The sequence below is a fragment of the Mixophyes fleayi genome, chromosome 6 (genome assembly GCF_038048845.1).
Source record: "Mixophyes fleayi isolate aMixFle1 chromosome 6, aMixFle1.hap1, whole genome shotgun sequence".
NCBI lineage: Eukaryota > Metazoa > Chordata > Amphibia > Anura > Limnodynastidae > Mixophyes > Mixophyes fleayi.
In genome coordinates, this window is record NC_134407.1 from 129,683,400 (window position 1) to 129,709,259 (window position 25,860).

The window sequence follows — 25,860 nt, forward strand, 5'->3', positions numbered from 1 at the left end:
ACTCCATGGCAGCCCTTACAATGGGATATACCAAAGCAGTACAATAGTCGGGAGGGCAATAAAACAAACACCTTAATACGGAAAAACAGAAAATTTATTTACAGCGCTTGCTGGAGAATCTTTCTCCCAAATGGTGTTTCCTTAGAGAAAAATGTCGAGAAGATAATGCTTAGAAAAAGTGTGCATAGACGACCATCCAGCTGCCTTACAGATGTCGGTTGCCGATGCATAGGTTCTATGTGCCCAGGAGGACGCTACCGCCCTAGTTGAATGAGTCTTCAGCATCCTAGGTCCTTCACGCCCTTTCCCCCTGTAGGCCTGTGCAATCACTTCTGATCCACTTTCCCAATGTGGGTTTGGATGAAGCATGTCCTTTGCGAGGGCCTTCAAGAAGTACAAAATAGTTGCTTTGTCGTCCTAAGATTTTCCGTCTTGACAATGTAAGTAGATATAGCTCTCACCACATCTAGAGTACGGAGACGTGTTTCGTCACTATTAGTGAGATGAGGGTAGAGAGATGGCAGAATCAATTCTTGATTGATGTGGAAGGAAGACACAACCTTGGGTAGATAATCTGGATTCGTCCTCAAAATTACTTTATCTTCATAGATATTCAGGAAGGGTTCTTCACACCATAACGCATGTATGTCCCCTATTCGACGAGCCGAAGCGATTGCCACCAGAAAGAGCGCCTTCAGAGTGATCCACCTGAGAGATATTTCTTGCAATGGTTAAAAGGGATAAACTGTTAAGGCGTCCAAGACAATATTAAGGTCCCAGGGGGCTAAGAATGGTTTCAGTGTTGGATGTAACCTTTTCAGTGCTTGAAAAAACTGGAAGGCGAGACCCTGAGATGACAGCTTGATATCAAGAAGGATGCTAAGAGCAGATACTTGCACCTTTAATGTGGAGGGTACTAGTTTTTTAACAAAACCATCTTTGAGAAACTAACACATCCGGCACACTGGCAGACATGGGATCCTTCTCCATGTCCCCTGCTCATCAAATAAATTTTTTCCAAATACTGTAATAAATTAGAGGAATTTTTTTTCCTGGCCTGAATTAGAATGTCTATTACCTCGTCTGAAACACCTTTGGATTTCAGTAATCGTCGCTCAGTCTCCAAGTCATCAAACCAAGGGAGTCTAGATTTTGATGCAGAACCGGACCCAGATGTACGAGGTCTGACTTGACCGGCAACCATGGATGTTCCAGCAACATTCTCCGTGCTACAGCGAACCAAGGGCGCAGCGGCCACACACCGGGAGGACTGCTATCACCTCCACCTTCTCTTTCCTTATTTTTCTGAGTACCTGAGGGATGACTGGAAAAGGAGGGAACACATACCCCAGCTTGAAGTTCCACTGCATTGACAAGGCATCTATCCCTAGGGCCCTGTTGTCGCTGTGAAGGGAGAAGGAGAGGGGTACCTTGGCATTGCTTTCTGTGGCCATCAGGTCTATTTCTGGCATTCCAAACCTGTGTCGTATGAGTTGAAAGACCTCTTCGTGCAACTCCATTCTTAGTGGACTCGGCGTCTGCTCAAATAGTCCTCCACCACGTTGTCTTTGCCTGCCACATGGAGGGCTGAGAGAGATCTCAGGTTCTTCTCTGTTCATGCCATTAGTGTGGATAATTCGGTCAGCATTGCTCTGCTTTTGGTACATCCCTGATTGTTTATATAGGCTACACCACAGTCCTGTTGTCGGAGAACACTCGCAGATGCGCAGATGTTTGGCTCGCAGATAGGACTGGAAGTACTGAACTGCACACTAGACCGCTCTCATCTCCAAGAAGTTCCCCTGGAGAAGTCTCTCTTCATCTCGCCAAGTGCCCTGTGTGACCATACCTTGCATGTGAGCACCCCAATCTATTGAACTGGTGTCTGTGGTAAGAACACGGCAGTCTGCTTTCTCAGGGCTTGGAGCTGCCACCAGCTTAGGGTCTTTCTCGCCGATCTGGATAGGTTGATTTTGGAATCTAAAGACTCCACTGTGCGATCCCATATCCCACTGTGCAAAGATGTTTGCGTGAAGATTTCTCATATGCCATCTTGCCGATGGAAGGATTCCTATTGTTGAGGAAAACATTCCTAGGAGGCGAAGACAAGTTTGCGCTGAAACTCGAGGTTGAATCTGAACTTGGTGCGCTAAGGACTGGATTTTGTCCAATCTTTCTTGAGAGAGACAGATCTTGTCTGTACTTGTATTTATTTGCACTCCTAGAAACACAAGCTGTTGTGATGGTGTCAGATGGCTTTTTGATATATTGATTAACCAACTGTGCTGTTGCAGAAACTGGATTGCTTAGGATGTAACCTCCAAGGCCGCTTTTTCTGACTTTGCCGAAATTAGGATATCGTTCAGACACGGCCACAAAGCAACTCCTCTCTCCCTAGTGCTGCTATGGGAACTATAAGGACTTTGGTGAATGTTCTTGGAGACGTAGAAAGGCCAAACAGAAGACAAGTAAACTGGAAGTAGCGTCCTTGGAAGAAGAATCTCAGGAATTGCTGGCGATGGGACATGATCCGGATATGGAAATATGCATCCTTTAAGTCTATTGCCGTCAGAAAATCTCCTGTTTCTACTGCTTTGAGGTTGATATATTCCATCCGAAAATGTTTTGCTCGCACAGAGCAATTGAGAGTTCGTTGATCTAGTACAGTTTTGAAGGCACCCGATGCTTTCTGGACGAGGAATAGAGACCAATGTTTTCCTGATTTGTCGGCACTGGCACAATAAGCTTTTGTTCTCAACAGGCCTTCTATAAGCCTTCCTCCAATGCTTGCTGCACTAAGGACATGGGACTTCTTGACTGGACAAATCGGTTTTCTTTTGGCCAGGTATGGAATTTGGTGGCATATCCTCTGGTGACCATCTCCTGGACCCACCCCTGTCTTGTGTGGTCCGATTCAAAATTTTTGCAAAGCGTGATATCCTGCCACCGACTAGGGTCAGTGGAGGACTTTGCTGTCCTTGTTTCCCCCCTGAAGGCCCGAAAGGGCTGTCTTGCCAAATTATCTTTGTGTCTGGAATATTGTCTCCCAGGCCTATAAGCACGGGCTTCTTTAAACTGTCGCCTTGGAGAGTAAGAGACGAAACGACTCCCCTTTCTGTCTTGTGGTAGACGATTAGCATTACCACTTGCTAGCCTCTGCATCAGATTATCCAGTTTTTCTTCAAACAAATTACCTTCATATGGAAGCATTGTCAGACGGCTTTTGGGTTGATGATCTGCCGCCCATAGACGTAACCAAAGCGCTCTTGTTGCAACAACTGCCGAGGCTATGCTTTTGTAAGAGAAAACAATCGTATCCAATGAGGCTTCACACAAGAAATCTATTTATATATTTATCTTATCCTCAATATCTGTATGTAGAGTACTGGCCCATAACCTCAGAGCTCTAGCTACCGAACCCATGGATATCCCAGATTTTAGCGTTATACCTGAGGAGATGCATAATTTTATGAAGAAAGTCTTCATTCTCCTATCCATGGCATATTTCAATGGACCCCCAATCCTCCCACACGAGACTGGTCCTTGAGGATAAGCCCGCTATGGCCGAATCCACCTTAGGCACTGAACACCATTTCGGCACAACCGTTTCCTGAAAAGGGTACATGCGATTTAGTCTTCCCATGTTAGGGTGACTTTTGTCTAAGGCTTGCCATTCCTTAGCTATCAAGTCTTTTACCACCTTATGGGTATGGAACCCTCTGAAAGCAATGCATCCTGAGGTTTGACCAGAACTGTCAGTTCCTCAATGCCTAGAGACTTGTTAATATGCTTGAGTATAACATTCACAGTATCCAAATTAAACAGTCTGGGATCCTCTTTCACCTCAGACTCACTATCTGACTCCGAATCCCACTCCTGAGGGGAACTGAATGTTTCAGAGGATGGCCCTGGCTTTACTTCCACCATATCTTCTCCTATAGAAATCCTGTCCCTCTGTTTCCTGTTCAGGGGCCTGAAAATTCTGCATCGCTTTAACCATCCATGAAAAGAACTGTTTGAATTGTTCAGGGGGGCCAAGCTCTTCTACCGTTTCAGGGGTGCATGACACACAACGGATACGTACAATCTTTTGGAAATCGGCCTTCACAAGCTGCACACACACGATTTTTCACTTTACATTTTCTTTTTCTCTGCACAAGCTCTACAGAGGTACTGTAAACAAAAGAAAAAAGGCACTAAGTAACCTATCCTAAAAGTACACAAAAACCCCATTTTAAGGGCTTACCTTGGGGTGTCCTTCAGCTTTTTTGGGGCGGGCTCCTGGTCCATAGTGCACTGTGTCTAATAACTGCTAGATCCTGCAGCACACAATCACCTACAGTAAAACAATGAGCCTCATATAATGGGCTTCAGCTGCTTAAACAAGGTGCCTGCCTTGACATCATCAGAGTGAGTACTCAGCAGAGTAATTGTCTCACCTGTCTGCTTCTTGACAGCTGAGCGTGCGCGTCCTCCAAGTGTGCACGCCCGCTGGAAGTTTCAGATAGCCCAAAGACATGGTGAGAAGAGCCTCGCCCCGGCACTTGCCCCGCTGGTACTGCATATACAAACATCCAGCTTAGAGGAAAGCCAGAAAACCTCCTTTAGGTAAGCCCTCTCGAAAATAAAAAACTACACTACCCTACTCTGCCCTACACATGCTGAGACAGGAAAGACCACACTGAGGAAAAGAAGGAGCTGCCTTATATAGGGCCCTGTGGGGGCAAAATGTTACCTGTCTACACTAACTGATGAGGGCATTAAACCATTGTAAGGGCTGCCATGGAGTAGGGAAAGGAAATATAGTTTTTTAACAATAATATATTCTCCTGGACTTACCTACCACCAACAGCTCTTAAAAGTTTTTACAGCACTCTTGAAATACACAGTCAATTTAACTCCACACACACATTCCAACCTGCCCTCCATGACACTGAACAGCTAAGTATAACTTTCTTCCAGTCTGACTAGGTTGACCACTAGTAAAAATGTAACGAATGGCAGGGGAAAAAAAAACAACAAACAAGGTAGAACAGTTGTTCCACTGCTCTATTTATGAGATCAGGGGCATAGTAGCGCATGAGGATGCCTCATCCCCAGTGGATAGCACACAGAGTACAGACACGAGAGGTACCTCTAATTGCACCTCCTGGATTTATATGAATCTAGTAGGCAAAACGCCACAATTTGAAAGCTTCAAGTTGTCTTGGGGCCTGGTCTCAATCGCTCTGAAGGTAATCTAGTCTGGTCTTTGGGCAGGAGATTTAAATATAAAATCATTCAGTCAGACTTAGTGGAGCCAGGTGTAGAGAGGGCTGAGCACCCTCTCACTCTGTCAATGTGTGGACAGTGGGGAAGAAACCCTTTCCATTCAGTACAATGTTCAAAGTGAAAACATGATCCAAGCTGATTCACATGCAGGCAAGCAAACCTGTTAAAGGGGTTGGATTGTGTGTAAACTGTAAATATTGGTCAAAACCGCCCCACATAAGGTGTTTATCATTTTCTACCTTAAAGTGGGTATTATATGTAACAGCTCTTCTAAGAGCCACCTCTGTGTAATAAACAGGACTATTCTTAAAAGATCTTGATCCATTCCTGCAAGACTTCTATACCTGCAGCATATTGGTGACCTACAGATTACAGCATCACTCGTCCATCCCTGGGCTGTCCTGTGTTGATTCTAAGGTTTCGAGTTAAGGCTCTACCTGATACCCAGTACTTCTGATTGTAAGTAGTCAGGAAAATTCAGGAAGAGCCACCAGCAAAGAGATACAGCAGCAGCAAAATACACCACACATAAACAAGCATTCCAGGTGCCAGTGAAACTGCCTGATGGTGGCAGTAACTAACTTAAAACAAAAGGAGGCACTGCGGAAGTGTGCAGATGACAGTGTGTGACTACTGGTCTAGTACCACTAATAGTGGTCAGCAATGGCAAGATGCAAATGGTAAGAGGAAACCCAAATACAAATTTGCACAACACCTCAACATGGAGCATGATCTTCCTGTCAAGGATCCAAAGAAGCAGCCATTTCATCATGTTTTAAATTGTACTAAGAGGTTTAATTTAATTCACAGATGTCATTTTCTATTTCATTATCTACACAAACAACTCTGCATAATGTAAAAGATTAAAAGGTAATGGCTGTACATCGGAAGCCACAAACGAGGAACCTATATAATACAGCAAGTCCAGATTTTCTGTAACTCTGCCTTAGGCTGTTCCAGTACACACGGTTATATATCCCATGAGGTGTGAGTTTTTACTTACACTGGCAAGTGCTCGATAATGCTGTTCAGTAGATAGAACCCCTGATGGTCGTTCGCTTTAGACGCAATGAGCTTCTGAAAGACACCTAGAAGGCCAGGCTAAAACAAAGGAAGCCAGTCTATGAGCACATGTTCAGTGTAATCACATCTAAATAAAGGTAAAGTTCAAATAGATATTTAAGCTCCTACATGCATACCATTACTGGATAGAAAGACAAATTGCAGCCAATGTTTTCACACCCACCCCAGCTATGTTACTTTTCCTATGACTTGCGGAGGCTTGAGGGATGGAGATGGATCATCAGGGGTCAAACGTTTTCTCTTCCCTCAGCTTTTCTCGATCAGCAAGATTTAGCCGTATCAGGTTTTTGTTTTTTAAGTGTATCAAGCCAGTCAGTCATGGCCACTTTATGAGTCAGAGCAGAAGACTTAATACTAGTCTGTGGGATACTCTTGTTGGCCAGTAGGCATGTTTAAAAACAACTGTATTATTGTGGAGTTAGTGTATAGTAAAGGAAATGGATCGGCAAATCATACATTAAGAAATATGAGTTTAGGTTTAATCACAAAAAATGTTTATTCTCTACACTCAGCAAAGAATAGTGGATGTAGTAAAGCCATGCTGGGTTAGGAGACATTCCTATTAATATGCTACACAAGTAGATACAATATTTTAATCTACTGTACATTTTAAATGCTAACATGAGGAACATTCACCGTTGAAAAAATAATTTCCCAATGTGGTAAAAAAAAGAGGAATTATGTACTTACGTTAAATCCGTTTCTCTGATTCCGTCTGGGGGACACTGTTTACCATGGGTTGTGGAGGGGAGCTTGGGAGTTGGCACCTAACTAGTTAAACTTTAGTACTGCTGGCAGACCCCTCCCCTCTACAATCCCCCTGCCTCTTCCTGTCCAGTTAGTTTTAAAAAGCCCAAGGATAAAAAGGGCAGTCAAACAAGAGCACACAGAAGGGAGGGATCGCAGTGTCCCCCAGACGGAATCAGAGAAACGGATTTAACGTAAGTACATAAGTCCTCTTTTCTCTTTCATCCGGTCTGGGGGACACTGCTTACCATGGGGACGTTCTAAAGCAGCCCCCTAAGGGTGGGACTACTCTGAAAATCCCGCTCGTAAAGCACTACGAGCGAAATCTGCATCATCTGATGCAAAAACATTAAACTGATAAAATTTTGTAAAGGTGTGGACAGAGGACCAGGTGGCTGCCCTGCAAAGCTGGTCTGCAGAAGCTCCATTCCTTGCTGCCCACTGAGCCCCTACCGATTTGGTGGAATGGGCTGTAAGTCTTTCCGGCACAGGACGGTTAGCCTTTATATATGCATGTCTGATGGTAGACGTAATCCATCTTGCGATGGATTGTTTTGAGGCTGGCCAGGCTCTCTTATTAGCGTCATAAAGGACAAACAGAGAGTCAGTACGTCTATTTTATGTTACTATAAAAGGTAAGGGAAGAAATGCAAAGGAAGAAGCGGGCATTTAAATTGTTTAAGTCTGAAGGGTCAGAGGAGTCCTTCCATAGGTACAAGGAATGTAATAAAACATGCAAAAAGGAAATTAGATTGTCTAAATTAGAAAATGAAAGGCACGTTGCAAAAGAAAGTAAGACAAACCCCAAAAAGTTTTTTAAGTATATAAATGGCAAAAGGATTAAAAAAAGATAATATAGGACCCCTAAGAAGTGAGATGGGTGAATTGATAAATGATACTAAGGAAAAAGCAGAGGTATTAAACACGTTCTTTTCTTCAGTATTTACCAGAGAGGAACAAATGGCAGGAGTAATACATAAAAATGGAAATTAAACCATACCATTAATTAATACTTGGTTGTCAGAGGAAGAAGTCCAAAGGCGACTGAAGAATATTAAGATAAATAAAGCTCCAGGTCAAGATGGCATACACCCAAGGGTCCTTATGGAGTTAAACTCGGAAATAGCTAGACCGCTATTCTTAATTTTCAGAGATTCAATCTCATCAGGCTCAGTACCAAGGGATTGGCGAATAGCAGATGTGGTGCCGTTGTTTAAAAAGGGGACGAGATCACAACCAGAGAATTATAGACCTGTAAGCCTGACATCAATAGTGGGGAAACTACTGGAAGGTATTTTAAGGGACAGTATTCAGGATTACTTGGTACGCAATAAAATTATTAGTGGGAATCAACATGGATTTGTGAGGGATAGGTCATGTCAAACTAATCTAATTAGTTTCTACGAGGAAGTTAGTGGGAACTTAGACCAGGGCAGGACAGTAGATGTGGTCTACTTAGATTTTGCAAAGGCCTTTGATACAGTGCCACACAAGAGGTTGGTTTACAAAATAAGGGAATTGTGTCTAGGAATCAAAATTTGTACTTGGATCGAAAACTGGTTAGAGAATAGGGAACAGAGAGTTGTGATAAATGGAACATTTTCTAATTGGTCAAAAGTCTTAAGTGGAGTACCTCAAGGTTCCGTGCTGGGACCACTCCTTTTTAATATATTTATTAATGACCTTGGTGATGGTTTAGAGAGTAAAGTTTCTATTTTTGCAGATGACACTAAACTCTGTAAGGTAATAAAATCAGAGCAAGATGTAGCTTCTCTACAGAGGGACTTAAATAAACTGGAGGATTGGGCAGCTAAATGGAATATGAGGTTTAACACAGATAAATGTAAGGTAATGCATTCAGGGTTAAAAAACAAGAACGCAATCTATAAATTAAATGGAATTAATTTAGGAGAATCTATAATGGAAAAGGATTTGGGAGTGCTCGTAGACAGTAGACTTAGCAATAGTGCTCAATGTCAAGCAGCAGCAGCTGCAAGGGCAAACAAAGTATTGGCATGCATAAAAAGGGGCATAGATGCAAGGGAAGACAGTGTAGTTTTGCCACTGTATAAATCGTTGGTAAGACCTCATCTTGAATATGCAGTACAGTTCTGGGCACCACTCTATAAAAAAGATAATTTGGAACTAGAAAGGGTTCAGAGAAGGGCGACAAAATTGATAAAGGGTATGGAGTCATTAAGTTATGAGGAAAGGTTAGCCAGTTTAGGCATGTTTACTTTAGAAAAGAGGCGTCTAAGGGGATATATGATTACTATGTACAAATACATTAGGGGTCAATACGGAGAGCTTTCATGGGAACTTTTTACCCCAAGGACCATACACAGGACACGTGGTCATCCTCTAAGGTTAGAGGAGAGGAAATTTCACAACCAGCAAAGGAAGGGGTTCTTTACAGTAAGTGCAGTCAAGATATGGAATTCATTGCCAGGGAAGGTTGTGATGGCAGATTCAATAGATATGTTTAAGAAAGGGTTAGACAAATTTTTAGCGGAAAGGTGTATCCAGGGATACGACCGTTAATTTAAAATAAAGGATAGTAGTGGATATAGGGTAAAAATTGGATTGCAATATTGAGTCTGGGGGGATTTTCAAAATTGAAACAGATTGGCGGTTGCTTACTCTGGATTAATTTCAAATATAAGTGCAGGATCGCAGGAGATCCAAAATAGGTTGAACTTGATGGACTGGTGTCTTTTTTCAACCTCATCAACTATGTTACTATGTTAATCTGGGAAGTTCTTTTAACATATATGCGGAGAGCCCTAACAACATCTAACTTATCCATAGAATGATTATCTGAATGAGAAGATGAGAAAACCGGAACTACAATTTCCTGGTTAAGATGGAAAGCTGACACTACTTTAGGGACAAAAGAAGGAAGGGTCCTTAACACCGCTCTGTCCTCGTGGAAAACCAAATAAGGTTCTCGACAGGACAAGGCTCCTAATTCAGAAACCTTACAAGCTAATGCGATCGCCAAAAGAAAGAGGACCTTCCAGGTCAACCACTTTAAATCTGCCTCGCTCAAAGGCTCAAATGGAGGCCCCTTGAGCATATCCAGTACCATGTTGAGATCCCATGGAGCTGTAGGAGGTACATAAGGAGGCTGTATGTGCAAGACTCCCTGAAGAAAAGTTCTAATATCTGGCAAATCAGCTAATTTCATATGAAAAAATACTGAAAGTGCCGATACCTGCACCTTTAGGGAACCTAATCTGAGACCTGCTTCCAGGCCCTCCTGAAGAAAAGCTAACAAGCGAGGAATACGAAAAGCGGACGAATTGCATGTCCTGTTTTCACACCACCTAATGTAGGCCTTCCAAATCCTGCGATAGATGCTAGATGAAACAGGTTTCCTAGCTAACATCATAGTGTTAACTACACTGGAAGAAAAACCTCTAGACCTCCAGAGGCTGGCTTTAAACTGAGCTGAGGTAATCTCTGGTGCTGGAATGGACCCTGCAGAAGAAGGTCGTCTCGATGAGTAAGGTGAACCCCTGGTCCTTCCGCCATAGACAATATGTCTGCGTACCACACTCAGCGCGGCCAAGAGGGAGCTACTAGTATTACTGGCAGACCGCCCTGCCTTACTCGTTTGAGGACGCGAGGAAGCATGGGAATTGGAGGAAACAGGTATCCCATCCTGAACTCCCATGACATCCACTGCCACCGCTAGGGGATCTCTTGCCCTTGCGCAAAACCTTGGAACTTTCCTGTTGTGCCTGGAGGCCATGAGATCTATGTCCGGAAGACCCCACTTCCGAACGAGAGACTGAAAGACTTCCGGGTGGAGTGACCACTCCCCCGGCGTCATCTGGATTCGACTGAGATAGTCCGCCTCCCAGGTTTCTATACCTGGAATGAAAACTGCAGATATTGCCGGAACATATAGCTCTGCCCAAACCAATATTTGAGTTGCAATATCCATGGCAGCTGCACTCCTGGTTCCTCGCTGCCTGTTGACATATGCCACGGCCGTGGCATTGTCGGACTGAATTCTGACCGGGTGGCCCAGAAGGGACTGTGCTCCCCTGAGGGCCAAGAGAATGGCCTTCAATTCTAATACATTTATTGATAGAGCTGATTGCTGAACCGACCAACGTCCCTGGAGTCGGAGGTGCAGGATTACCGCCCCCCAACCTTTCAGGCTGGCGTCCGTCGTGGTTATGATCCACGACCATGGAGCGAAGGATCTGCCCACTTTCAGGTGATCCTGAACCAGCCACCACTGAAGAGATTCTCTCGCCCTCGGAGATAGGGAGATTTTCTGAAGCTCCAGGTGTAGGTGTGATCCTGACCACTTCGACAATAGATCCCACTGGAAACATCGAGAATGGGCTCGACCGAAGGGAATGGTCTCGAAGGAGGCCACCATCTTTCCGAGTAGCCTCATGCATAAATGCATTGAGGGGCTTGGGGGAAGACAAAACCTGAGTAGTTACAGTCTGAATAGAGCTGATCTTCTCTACTGGGAGAAAGACTCTTTGTTTGCTGGTGTCCATGATGAGTCCCAGGAAAACCATGCGCTGACACGGAACAATCTGGGATTTCTTTGAATGTATCAGCCAACCGTGGCCATCGAGAACCGCCCGGGTGAGGGATAAATGATGAAGAAGGCAATTCTCTGAGGAAGCCTTGATGAGTAGGTCGTCCAAATAAGGAACGACCTGAACTCCCTGCAGGTGAAGACATGCTGCCATTATTGACATAATTTTTGTGAAGACCCTTGGCGCAGATGAGAGGCCGAAGGGGAGGGCCCGAAACTGGTAGTGGAATGATCCCACCGAGAATCTGAGAAGGGACTGATGGTGGATCCAAATGGGAACGTGGAGGTATGCGTCCTTTATATCTATGGACGCCATATACTGGTCCTTCTCTAGGCCGTTTATCACTGACCTCAGAGATTCCATCCGAAATCTGTCCACCCTTAAGTGAACATTGAGGCACTTTAAGTTTAGGATGGGAAGAAAGGAGCCATCCGGCTTCTAGACTAGGAATAGGTTGGAATAGAAACCCCGACCTTTCTGGCAATCTGGAACTCTGCAGATGACCTTTTGAAGTAGAAGAGAAGCAACACAATCCTGTATAGCCTGTCTTCTTAATGGATCCCGGGGTAGCGGGGTCTGGAAGCAACGCTGTGGAGCCGGGCCCAACAGGTCTATCCTGTACCCTTTTGAAATAATTCCCCGGATCCAAGGATCTTGGGAAGACGCTGCCCACTGTTCCCAAAACAGAGACAGACATCCCCCCCACTGGGGCCCCCTGTGGTACAGGGTGGTCGTCAGGACGCAGGCTTCTCCTGGGTCTTGGAGGCCTGGCGATTAGATGCAAACGAGGATCTCCCCCTAGTGGAGGAGCCTCGAGAATTAGATTGTCTGCCTCTAAAGGACTGTCCCCTATGAGAGGAGATCCCCCGAAAGGGCTGACGGAAAGAGCTGCCCCGTGGGTTGCGGCTTTTGTAAGAATATACTGGCAAGGAAGTGCTTTTGCCTCCCGTTGCCTGTGAAATAAGGGTATCTAATTCCGGGCCAAACAAACCTGCTGCAGAAAACGGAATAGTTTCAACGGACCTTTTTGATTCCGCATCACCTTCCCAGGATTTCAGCCATAGCGTCCTTCTTGCTGAAATAGAGGCCGCCTGAATGGAAGAGGAAACCGCCGCTGAGTTCTGGGCTGCCTCATAAAGGTACCCCGAAGCCTCCTTCAAATGCAAGGCTAGGGGAAGAAGTTCAGAGTCCTGTAAGGCCACTGCCAGCTGGTCTGCCCATGCTTCCATGGCTCTAGCCACCCAAGCTGAGGCAATTGTAGGTCTGAAAGAAGAACCCGCAGCCGCAAAAATGGATTTAAGCTGGGATTCAACCTTGCGGTCATTGGCGTCCGGAAGGGACAATAGGGATATCCACCTTGGGAATAGTCTCCCAGCGAACCACCTCTTCCTCCTGTAATAGATATAGGGAGGAGAATCTCCTAGGAATAGAAAACCTTCTTTCAGGCTGCTTCCATGCCCCTTCAGCAATAACCCTAAGCTCAACAGAAGGGGGAAAATGGCTGGCCTTTCTCTTATCCTTCTTAAAAAGACTTCTGTCTCTGGGGGTAAGATCCTCCGGCTCTGGGAGGTCCAACGCCTGTCTAACCGCTAAAACCAAATCATTAACAAATTGGCTTTTTGGATTGTCTTCCTGTTCCAATAGGTGTAATTGGTCAGGATCCGAATAAATTTCCCCCTCTTCCTCAGAGCCTTCTTCAGAGTTTGATAGGACCATAAGGGGATTTACTGATCTAGGTCTCTTTCTTTTAGCAGGCGGGGTATTAGAGGAATCAAGCAACTGGTTAAGCTTGTTCAAACCCTTTAAAAAAGCTGTAGACCATGCCGGTTCTGTAAAACCAGGGGCTGGGTCAGGCTGTAATGAGGAAGCTCCCGGCAAACCCGATCCACTCGAACCTGAGGAAGCTGGGAGGTGTGACTGTGGATTAGCATTATTAGCCACCGACGTTGCTACAGTAGTTAGCAACTGATTTGATTGAAAAACCATCTGAGCTAAGGAGGAAACCGACTGTCAGGGAGGCTACCCAGGCCGGTTCCTCCATCGGTGGGGCTGAAACCTGCTGGGTATGTATGTAGATATATGTAGAAGAACAGAGATAAAAAACAAGTAATCAACTGATCTTTATATAAAAGTTGTACTTGTAATAGTTAAACACCACCAATTATATAAGCCAGTAGGAGACTATAATGTAAATCCTACTAGCCCAGTTATTAAAGCATTAGATAAGTGTTCAATTAAAGGTGATACTTAGCCCATAGGCCACAAAAGGGGAGAAGTCCAACAGCAGTTTGTCCTGTGCCTGCTCCCTCAGTTCTGTTCACTCTTCCCAGGCTTCTCTTGGCGCCAGAAGGCTGGGAAAGACCATCTCTCTCTGGAAGGAGGGGCAACTCTATGCTTTAGCTCCCCCCCCCCCTTCAGTAACTGCTGTCTCTGCAGCTATCCCAAAAAATAAAAGAAACATGTCTGCCTTTAGCGGCTTGAAGCGTGGCAGAGTAGTGGAGACCTCTAGGACAGAGGTTTACGCAGCGAAAGATACCCAACACCCCCCTCCTATGTATGAGGGGGGAATCGTGTTATAGCCCCCTTTCCTCCTTCTCCATAGCGCCGACTGTAAAAACTAAAATGGCCGCCGGCATCTGTCAGTTGCCGATAACCGGCACTCTCTGCCTGTAATGGCAGCGCCGGTTATCGGGGAGGCTGGAGGACTGACAGCGGTCCGTGAGACCGCTTGTCACTCTTCAATCAGGCACACATCTTCCATCTCTCCAGTCTCTGCCAGCGATAGCCGCTGGCTCTCATCCGGCAGGGGAATGCCTGCGCTGCCCTGCTGTGAGTGTGTTATCTATAGTAGAACACACTCCAGCACTGCCACTGCTGAAAAGAAAAAATTGAAAATACAAATAAAAGAAAATACATTAAAATTTACACTAAGTACTAAAACACTGCCCCAACTCCAGGGCACCTAAAAAAAACTGGACAGGAAGAGGCAGGGGGATTGTAGAGGGGAGGGGTCTGCCAGCAGTACTAAAGTTTAACTAGTTAGGTGCCAACTCCCAAGCTCCCCTCCACAACCCATGGTAAGCAGTGTCCCCCAGACCGGATGAAAGTGAAATTACATTCTCTTACAGATACTGTGCTACATAACAGACTCAGTCAGACATGAACTTACGATTTTATCTGTGGCGCTGGTTGCTATTGTCCTAGCTCCTCTCTCCAAGTAGGCTTGTAAGAGTCTCACTAGAGGAGGAATGTTCCCTGTTCTCTCCCACAGAACCGGTTGAAGAAGGTGGGGGAACAGAACCATGTAGGAGGTGGGGATGTCATCTTTGTGCATCTCCAGGAGCAAAGACATTACTTGAAACACATACGGCATAAACTCTATAAAAGACAAAACACAGCTGTGCATGAAATTCCTCAATGACAGACATTTTTTTGGAGAGGATTAGCAAAGACTGTCATGACCCTGTAAATAAATGTGGGCAGGATGACTTAACATGTACTGACCACATCTGACAAAGGGAAATTTATCCCCCGCTCATTGACATGTGAGCGGCTATTGACTTATTAAATAAATGAACCACCGTGAGGTGTCAGGGTCCCCCTTCCCATATATTTGCAACCTGTGCTCTGGGGACCAAGAATGTGTTTTGGGGGTCCTCTGGTTGTCAGATATGCAATAATATGTTTTTGGGGTTCAGCAAAGTTTAAAAAACAAAACGAAAACCCCCACAACATTAAAAAGGCTGTGTACCACTCACTGCTTTAAATATAGAACCGATGGCCAAGTTTAACACTCCATTAACTGGATAAAAGGTAAGCAGCTAACGGACAAGGTGACTACAGCAGGGTCTTTCAGGAGTACGGAGAGATTGCCAACAACCAACCTTGCACATCATTTTGGAGTATCTCTGTAAACACCAGGAAAAGTGCCTCTTCAAAACTACCAACAGCAGCTGGGTTAGCTCGGCATGTGATCCGTATTGACAGGCAAATAGACTCAAACAAATAATGGTTGAAATGGGGTTTGCTTGGATTCTATAGAACAGAAATAAACCTCATTAGCTACAATTAATTTCTCAGTTATTGTAAGATGGATGGGATGCAGAGACTTACTTTGCTGACAGCAAGCAACTTTTGCGTCAGTTGAGTGATGACTGAAGGAATATATGGGATGATGGCCTCCTGGAGCAGTGAGAAGCTCCTCATGATTGCTGTGTTAAAAAAAAAAAAAAATAATAATAATCAGACAATCCATACAATGAACGCACTGTGCTCGACTGCTGTTCAGACATATCTAAATAGAAAACTAATCATTAGATTTGATACCCAAGAGAAAATAAACTGGAAAAAATATCCAGATCTACATGTAGTTTGGAAACTAGATTCAAAAAAGTGCTTCTCATAGGTGTGACAAATATGGAACTGAATTCATATAATGTTATCTATAAATGCCCCCTTCCCAACTTACCTTTCATGATGTATTCATTTTCAGAGGAGCCAGGTAATGATAGCGCTTTAAACAAGTTGGACAGGAGAACTTCCACGTATGGTAACATGTCAGCTACTGTGATGCTGAGGATAAACAAACGTTACTAAACATCACACTATTAACTATACATGGATAGTGAAGAACATGTCTAGTCATACACAACTCAGATATTAGACTGAACCCTGGAATTTTGGGAACATGATGCTGATAAAATAAGGTTCTAGACAATGAGGAAGGTAAACCCCACAAAAAGAGTATTGTGCAACTTATGGAAGTATTTTCAAACCATGAGCTCTACTTCAGGGGACCCTTGAATCAGGGTTTCTGCCACAAGAGGAAATAATGCTCATTTTCCTATGTTAGAGGAAACAGACCAGGTTAAATAAAAAAGGACTGTATCCGGATTAATATGGGCGTGACAATATCGCACACAACACACCCATGCTTTCGCCTACTCAGCACGCAGCAGTATAACACCTCCAACTGCAGTAGGCAGAAAGCAACATTTAGGTATCCAATGGCACTAACTCAAAGGAAAATAAGAATATTTTCACATAGTTAATTTTTCACAAAATACTCAATGGCAGCCTGCCTGCACAATGGGTTACCTCCCTTCTAACTCTTCCCTTGTGTTATTGAAAGACTTTGCAAACAAACGCTGAAAAACATAGCAAAATGGAAGGAAATAGACTACCATGGAGTGTTTAGAGGAAAAGGACTCATCTGTCGATATAATTAGCTTATTTCCTCTTCAATCCTGCTTGGCAATCTACACAATAGGATGTATTCAAGTGTGGGCTCAAGAAACATAACACTTGTAATACATATTTGAAACCTTTATTGAAGGACTGCCTGAAGAATTCTTCTCCCAAACTGGACGTCACAAGTTGTCACATTCAGCATATAATGCTTGGTGAATGTGCAAATAGATGACCACCATACTGCTTTGCAGAGATTCACAGCTGAGGACTGAGCCCTACATACTCAGAGAAGCAGCCACTGCTCTCATGGAGTGAGATTAAGCCTGTCCTGCAAGAACATAAGCAACCAGGACAATCGAAAAGAAGAGGAAGGATATCCCTTCTTTTCAGACCAGGCAATATATATTCTCCAGACACGACGATGTATTTTGGCTAAAGCCAGTTTGCGAGCCCGAAGCACGGTTTGCACTACGCGTTCAGGCAAGCTATTAGATCATGGCTTCAACAGCTACACCATTAAATCCAGACGTTGCAAACAGAGATAAGACAAGACAGTCCTTGACTTAGCAGTCTGCCTGCTCAAATAGTCCACCTACCAATTTTCTACCCCAGTGATAAAAATTGCCTTGATTAAGCCGAACCAGGTTTTGGCCCAATGAAAGATCCTGTTCATCTCTAGCATAGCTAAAGGATTCTGTGCGACCCGGATGATTGCTCTCTTCCACTGCCGTGGTATTGTTTGACTGTACCTTCACCGCCCTTCCTTGCAGATAACGTTCTCCGCTCGCAGTTCCAATACATTGAGTCCAAAGACCCTGTAACCGGGGTGTGAAGATAGACGGTACCCTAACCCTGAAGACTGAAATCTGTTGTAACCAAAGTCCAATCTTAGATCGAGATTGGGCAACTCCTGCAGAGATTGTTCTTCTGCAGCCACCAAAGGAGCGACTGCCGCACTCGAAGTGAAAGACGGAACATCTGACTGGAAAAGGTTCAGATGGGACCGATTCCACTTTGACAGAGTTCCAGCTGGAACTCCTGTGCATGAAATTGAGCAAACTGCACTGCCTTGAACGTCGATACCATCTTGCCCACAACCTTTAAGCAAAAGGGTAAAGAGGTCTGTTTGACATTCAACAAAGATCTTACAATATGCTGCAAGGCCAGAATCTTGTCTGGAGGCAAGAACATCCACTGTTTTTGGGTGTCGAATAGAAGTCCCAAAAAGATCATCCATTGATTCGGAGTCAACTTGAACTTCTTGAGGTTGAGGATCCAACTGTGGGACTCCAGAGTCTGGGTCGTCATGTGAATATGGGACAGAAGTACCTCCAGGGACCCCGACGTTTGAAGAACACTGTCCAGGTAAGGGATAATCATAACCCTCTTTGACCTCAACAGCACAGCCACGACCACCATGATCTTGGTGAAGACCCGTATACAGACCAAAAGGAAGTGCCTGGAACTAGTAATGGTCCGACTGAACAGAAAACCTGAGAAAGGACTGATGACCCTCCCAGTTAGGAACATGCAGATAGGCATCCTTGATGTCTACAGCCAGCATGAGCTTCCCCTATTATCATCTTTAATCTGAGCGCCCTGACCTGGGTTTCCAAAGGTTTTAGAGAGTCAGAAGTGGTCTGAACAAAATGTCTGTTTTGGAACAAAAAACAGGTTGGAACAAAACCCCAAAACTTTTTCAGATTCCAGAAACAGAAAAGCTTATCAGGGAGAAATCAGGTCACTTTACCAGACATGCAGGAAAATTAACCATCTGGGTGGATACCAGTAGAGATTTATCATGTACACCCAGTCCATTACTCCCTATACACAAGCATCTGTGGTAGACTGAAACCAAGGATAACTGAATAGGACGAGATGGGCTCCCACCATGGCACATCTTTGGGGGCCAGAATTCAGTCACATCGACAGCTTGTCTGCTGATTCAGCAGCTGGACACTAAGCAGAGAAGTCCCGAAGTCCACGCTGTAAACCACTCTTGGGGGTGAACGACTGACCTCTTGAGCACTGATCTTGCGACCTCGCATATGATCGAAAGAACCAAAACCTGGACATCTTGAGTTTGGGAGCAATAACACGAAGAAAGGTACTCTTACCGCCTGTTGCCTGACCCTAGAGGTGTCCAGTGATGAGAGAGAGAGGGGGCACCACCAGTCCCCCACTCTTGAAGCCACAGATAAAAAAGGGTAAAAGGGGATGCCTAGCATGCCCAAAGAACCCTATAGATACACCAGAGCACTAAACTTAAACTGAAGCCTAAACAGGAAGGGGATGCTGCAATGGAGGATTAACTTAAGAAATAATCGTCCCCAGCAGCAGGGATAAGGGGAGATTTAAAGGATATCCCAAAATTGGGCTCATCCAGCACTTCTCTCTGTGCTAAGCCTCCTGCGTGCAAGACACAAATGCCACTGCAATGCCCAGAGGGAGAAGAATTTGTGTCAAGTACAGAGACAGATTGAAGGATCTGTTCAGTGACACAAAGTACATACATACATACATATATATATTTCTAGCTTTGTAAGGCACCACAGTGCTACACGTACGCTGAACAGTAGGAAAAACAGGAAAAACAGAAAACAGGGACAAACAAAGTAGACCAAATAAATGTTGACATGAAAACAATGTGTATAGAGGTAGCATCATGCCTTGAGGGCAGAAATAGAAATGGAATTGTGGCACTAAATTATCCATTAAATATAACAGCCGTTTCAGGCTCTCCTGACTGTTCTCAAGCAGAACAGCAACAGTGTAGACACTGGGGAAGACCAGCAGAAAAAGCAATGAAAAACTGAGGAATATTCAGGTCTTCTTTCCAGCCTTTCTTCTAGCGTCCTGCCTAAAGGTTGAGGGTCTGAGAGTTACCCCACCAATGTTTCCAGTCATTATTTATTTTATTTATTATTTCCAGTCATTTCATTATTTTAACTTTGTGCCTAAAGAGTAGGGTCTTGGGAACCCCCCATGTTTTTAGACATTATTCTAGAGTCCTTCCTCCCACTCCTAAGCAGGCATACTGGCAACTGATCTATTAACCTCTTTTTAGCTACAAAGGGACCAGACAAACAATTTCCATAGAGGTCTATACAGATGTCACAGGAGAGAATAGATAATGTCAAGGAACAGACACTTACAGGGTGGTGTTGGATGATCCGCCTCTCATAGTGAATAACCTCTCAAGTGCGTGCGCTGCGTACGTGTGAACCACAATACTCTCCGCCTGCAGGTGAGTGATCAGGAGAGGAATCGTCGCCAACAACTGCTCTTTAGAAACCTAATAAAAAAAATAATAATATAACTACTAGAGAAAAAAAGAACAATGTTTTCATGCTTAATAGTGGACACAATTTGGCTGCACAACATCACCAAATAAAGGGAAATAAAACATGCAACACTATTATCTGTTACAGGATATAAAATGTGAGTGTAACCTATTTCTTAGTGATTAAAGCATAATTTTAAATGGTATCACACAAGATCCCCTTCTCCTTTTTCTATGCTTCTATCCATTAAAATGGACATCTTAACTAATAGGGGACCAGATGTAATAAGGAGTCATCTGTAATTGGCAAAAAAAGTGAAGAATATCACTTTTATATACTGAATTGTTTTGCACACACAATAATTGTTTGGTGTAGGAATATGTTCACATTGACTGTATTACACTATTTTGGATTTTTTTCGTTCACATGACTAATTTTGAAGATATGAAATTAAGAAGACCTAGATACAGAGAAAATGTAAGTATTTTTTATCATTATATTTTGTCACAGGACAGTGTTTGCAATGATTTATTTGGAACACTATTTGTAATTTTGTCTTTGAGAATAGCCCTTGAACTGTCTCACTTTTTAAATTTTGTTACAGGATATAGTCAGTACTGGAGATTAAACACACAAAGTTATTAACATTTCAGGTCATTTTCTTGGAGAGACAATGTGTCATGCAAAAGGAGAAACCAGAGCATCAAGGGTGGGCGTCCGTGTCTCCCCCTTCCCCAATGCAATAAGAGAAATGGATTTTAAGAGCGTAAAAAATACTATTTTCTCTATCCTCCTATTGGGGGACACCAGTGACATCCCAAAGCTTGCATTCCCTAATGAAAACATATTAAACCTGCAAAACAGAGTAAAGTTGTGAATGGTGGAACAGGTAGCCGCGCGACACAGCTGCTCAGCCGAGGCACTATGACGTGCTGAAGTACTCATCGACCTCATGGAGGGATACCGAAGATTATCTGGCATAGGCTGTTCAGCCCCACTAAAAGACTGATGGATTACAGCTGGTCAGCCTTTCCTGTGCATCATAGAGGACCAAAAGATTCTGTCATACCCACATAACAAAGTTCTACGCAAATAGGTACGGCAAAGCACTGACTACAAACGAAGACAAACTTAGTCCTCCTAAAGACACATTTGGTCAGAGCAGGGATGAAAATATCCTGATTTATGTGGAATCTGGACACCTCTTTAGGAATCAGTGAAGATTTAGTTCATAGAACTACCCTATCCTCATGAAAAATAAGAGGAGGAAACTTGCATGGCAACGCTGCAAAACTCTTCTAGCGGACATGATGGCCAAGAGAAAAACTAGTTTCCAAAGTCAAAAACTTTAAATCCACTGTGTCCAAGGGTTCAAATGGGGAATGCTGTAAAGCATTCAACACAAAAAGTTTAAATCCCAAGGAGCTACCCGAAAAACATAGAATCTGTACATGAAGTATCCCATGAATGAAAGTTTGAACATCAAGCATGAGAGCAAGTGTTCTCTGAAAGAAGAATGAAAGAGCAGACACCTGACCCTTAAGAGAACAAAGGTGCAAACCAGCATCCATCACATCCTGCAAGAACATAAGCAACATGGACATCTGAAAAAAGGTAGGATACCCTTTTTTTCCCCCACAAGGTAATATATGTCCCTCCAAACACAACAATATATTTTAGCCAGACCCGGTTTGCAAGCCGAAGCATGGCTTGCATGACGCGTTCAGACAAACCCTTAGCTCAAAGGATCATGGCTTCAAAAGTCACGCTGTTAAAGTCAGACGTCCTAACAGGTCTGGTCATTGCGACAGACGCCAGAACAGACCTCCATGGAGAGAACATCTGTGTACCAAACCCTCCAAGGCCAATCTGGGGCCACCAGAATGGTCAGAACACCCTCTTCTCTTTATTTACCTTTTTAAATCCCTTGGAAGGATGGCTACCGGTGGGAATATGTAAACTAAGCAGAACTGTCAAAGAAAGGATATGGCGTCTACTGAGACAGCCAGAGGATCTCTGGCCAGAAAGCCGAATTGCTGGACTTTGTGGATCAACCAAGACGTCATCATTTTGGCGTTCGGTTTACTGCACTGCACCTGTCTACCAACTGGCGAAACACCTCCAGATGGTGAGACCATTCGCCGGGATGTAGTCTGTCTGCTGTGAAAAATTGGCTTTCCAATTTTCTATCCTTGGGATGAAAATTGAAATGACAGGTTGAACGTGAGATTTGTCAGAACAAAAGATTTGGTGCGTCTCTCGCATAGCTAAAGGACTCTTGGTGCTGCCCTGGTATGGCACCGCAGTGACATTGTCAGATTGTATCTTCACTGCCATTTTCCTACAGCAAATGTTGCGCGCTGATCAGAGCACTGAACAGTGCTTGCAGTTTCAAACCAGTGATTGGACATTTGGATTCATCCAAAGACCCTGAAACCGGACAAAGACAAACAACACCCCAACCCACGAAGGCTGGCATCCATTGTAATCCATGTCTAATTCCATATTGAGAATGGACGACCCTTGCAGAGACTGTTTTTCTGCAGCTACCAAAGAAGGTGCAGATGGAGAAAAACGTAACACTTGAAACTCCTTTCGAAGTGGAACAGATGCCACCTGAATCTTTTTTCAACTGGAACTCCCGTGCATGAAACTGAGCAAACTGGTCTGCCTCAAAAGGCGATACCATCTTGCCCAGAACCCTCATGCAGAAGTGTACAGAGGTCTGTTTAACAGTTAACAGAGATCTTCTCGTCTGTAAAACCCAAATTTTGTCTGGAGGCAAAATAACCCGCTATTGTTGGGTGTCGAATTGAAGTACCAAAGATCAACTGTTGGGTAGGAGTCGACTTCGACAAGTTGATGATCCAACAGTGGGACTATAGTGTCAGGGTTGTTACCTGGATATGGGACAGGAGTAGAACCAGGGACTCCCAACTTTAGAAAATCGTCCAGGTAAGGGTGGTCGTAAATTCCAAGGACCGCAATAGCGCTGCCATGATCTTAGTGAAGACTCATAAAGCCGTGGCCAGCCCAAAAGGAAGTGCCTGGAATTGGTAATGATCCAACTGAACTGCAAACGTGAGGAGGAATTAACAGGTAGCAGCACTGGAATGACTAATAATAGCTAGTTTAATTTAAGAAATTCAAACAAATCATTAATAAGTGTAACGAGCTGGAAGAAAAAAAGCACCACATATAATCTTAGTATTCGTCATAGGTACAAATAATAAGCTGTAATTGAATATACTAGTATTGAGGAGGAGCGGATTATCAAGCAAAAGGTCACGAGTATATAACCTCCAAAGGCGCAATTGTTAATATCACGATCCAGTTATGGAGTTCTAGCACATCACAGTGCAAATGAAGTCTCCTATTTAACAATAGATCATAAACATAGCTGTAAATATCACGATACACACTACATGGGCTGCTCCACTCCCCTGGTGGTTTGGCAGAGATCCATAGGTCTCCTGTGCATAACAGCCATTTTGGGGGCTTACGTTATTAAGCCTGCAAACAGCCTATGTTATCTGAATTCTCTGTTCTTTTATTGTAATTGTATCCAATTTCTCAATACGCCAGACATGCATCGCGGTGACAAGTGACAGCGGTATTTTACCAAGCACTGTCACACACACTAGCAGAGCAGCTTCAAGGAGTGAACTGGGTTCTGGTGATGGAAGTAATTTCCATCACAGATCCAGGAAGTACATGCGCTGCAAAGCAGCGCAGATACCTATTAGTTTTCAAAATAATAAAATAAAAAATAAAAAAATCGGCAAGCAATGTAACTGCAGAGAAGCACACAATAAGCCCAACTCCTTGGGCACTTTAAAAAACACTAAGGAGCAACAGGGAGTTGCACAGGGGAGGAGTTCTGTAAGCAAGTTACATTAAACAATTAACTAGTTAAGTGTCAACTTCATGCTCCCGTCATACAACCCATAGTAGTAGTGTCCCCCAGATTAGTTAAAAGGGAATTACTTCAAAAGCCTTTTTAGACTCTACATCAACCACCCAGGACTTAAGACAGAGTCCTACAAGCAAAGACCAAAGAAGCTGAGATCCATGCCCCAATCAGTCACGCGTTCATGGCCGCCTCTCCTAAGAAATCCATAACGCACTGAATTTGTTCTACCAAAGGAAACAGTTCAGAAGACTGTCTCCCAGCCAACAAACGCTCAGACAGCTGTTCTGACCAGCATTCTACAGCTTTGTTAAACCCTAGTGTACTAAATTTGCTTTGTTAAACCCACCAATGCCAAATTGTCCACAAAGATGCACCCGCCACCCAAGAAGATGGACTTAATGATGCCCTCAACATTACGGTCTGTGCTGTCCATAAGAGTTGATGCGTTGGGAAGAGGGAAGTTAGTGACTTTGGTCAGATTTGCAACTGGAGCGTACACTCATGGAGGCACCTCCCATTTTGTGAGAACCTCAGGGGGAAAGGGATAAGGCTGCAACTGAAGTGACACCTGGAACTTATGATCAGGAATAGACCAAGGCTCACCCAGCTAGGAAGAGGAGGCTAAAGACAAAAGGAGTCTTTGCCCTCCGTGTAAAGAGAGAAGGCTCCGCAGTCTCAGGTACTACCGCCTTAGAAATCTCCAGTACCTGCACAAAAGCACTCATCAAATCCTCCACACCCAGAATTTTCGGGAGGAACTTTCTACAAAAGAGGAGTTCTCCAGGTCCGATTAAATAACCACTCTGCCCTCCCTCCTGGAAAGAACAGTCAAATTCTGACTCATTTCCCTGTAGGGGAACCGCCACCCGTCTGCGACTACAGGAGGGTGTCGTAGAGGACTGCAACACCCTCTATAAAGGAGGAAGAAACGGAAACCAATCCCTGACCAGAGGTTGCAAAACCACCAACCCAGGCCAGTTTTTCAGAATCCACAAACACATGTCCAGCCAGACTATTGCTTAATGAACCAGGAACAGAATCCACTCCGCTCACTACAGAGGCATGGGGATTTAGAAAAAGACCATCCACTGAGACCGCACCAATTGGGCAGACTCAGCCACAGTATTGGCCAGTGACAGAGCCCAGGCAGGCACTACAGAGACAAAATCAGGACTCCCGGGCCACACAGCATGCGATCCCTAGGCTTACAGGCTGCACACACAGCATCCGTGCCTAACCATCCAGATGGCAAAGTGAAATCAGATGGCACAGCTGAATTTCATCACAGAAGACCCAGCAATAAACCTCAAAGATCTCCCCCTAACTGACATGTTACAAGCATATGGGGCAAAACAATGAATTGAAAATAAATACAGTGAAAAAGACAAACCACACACAATCAAAGCACAGAAAGTGAGCCCGCTACACACCTAAAGACCTCTAACAGTCTATGAAACAAACCACTGAGAAAAAACCACCCCACAACCCGTTTCCCCAACAAGACAAGGAACAGAGAAGGGAGAACCTGGAGCTCAAAATGGTCGCCTATTCTGGTGTTTGCACACGAGGAGTCAGAGGCCACTAGGGAGAAAGTGCAGGGAGAGGGAAGAAGCAGCTCCCCCCAGGGCCCAGCACTGGATTGGTAACCCTCCAGCAGGACAGCCCCCTCCACTATTCTAGTGCATAGCAGGGGCTTACACCATCGTATAGCCCCTACGTATACTAATGGATTTCTCTAGTAAGAGATCCAACCAGGAGGGCCCATTGTGCCTCCTACAGCCCTGTGGCCGGATCACCTATAAAT

The 25,860-nt window shown here is 44.3% G+C and overlaps 1 protein-coding gene across 3 annotated transcripts in view; it reads right to left on the reverse strand.

Moving 5' to 3' along the window:
• CSE1L (chromosome segregation 1 like) overlaps positions 1-25,860 on the reverse strand; it is a 116,251-nt gene that overhangs the window by 13,079 nt on the left and 77,312 nt on the right. For all 3 annotated transcript variants that reach the window (XM_075176422.1, XM_075176423.1, XM_075176424.1), the window contains 6 exons: positions 20,015-20,154; positions 16,138-16,241; positions 15,783-15,880; positions 15,554-15,704; positions 14,839-15,047; positions 6,275-6,372 (listed from right to left, as the gene is read on the reverse strand). In XM_075176422.1, the coding sequence (XP_075032523.1) occupies positions 6,275-6,372; positions 14,839-15,047; positions 15,554-15,704; positions 15,783-15,880; positions 16,138-16,241; positions 20,015-20,154 (800 nt within the window). The remainder of the gene's footprint in view (positions 1-6,274; positions 6,373-14,838; positions 15,048-15,553; positions 15,705-15,782; positions 15,881-16,137; positions 16,242-20,014; positions 20,155-25,860) is intronic.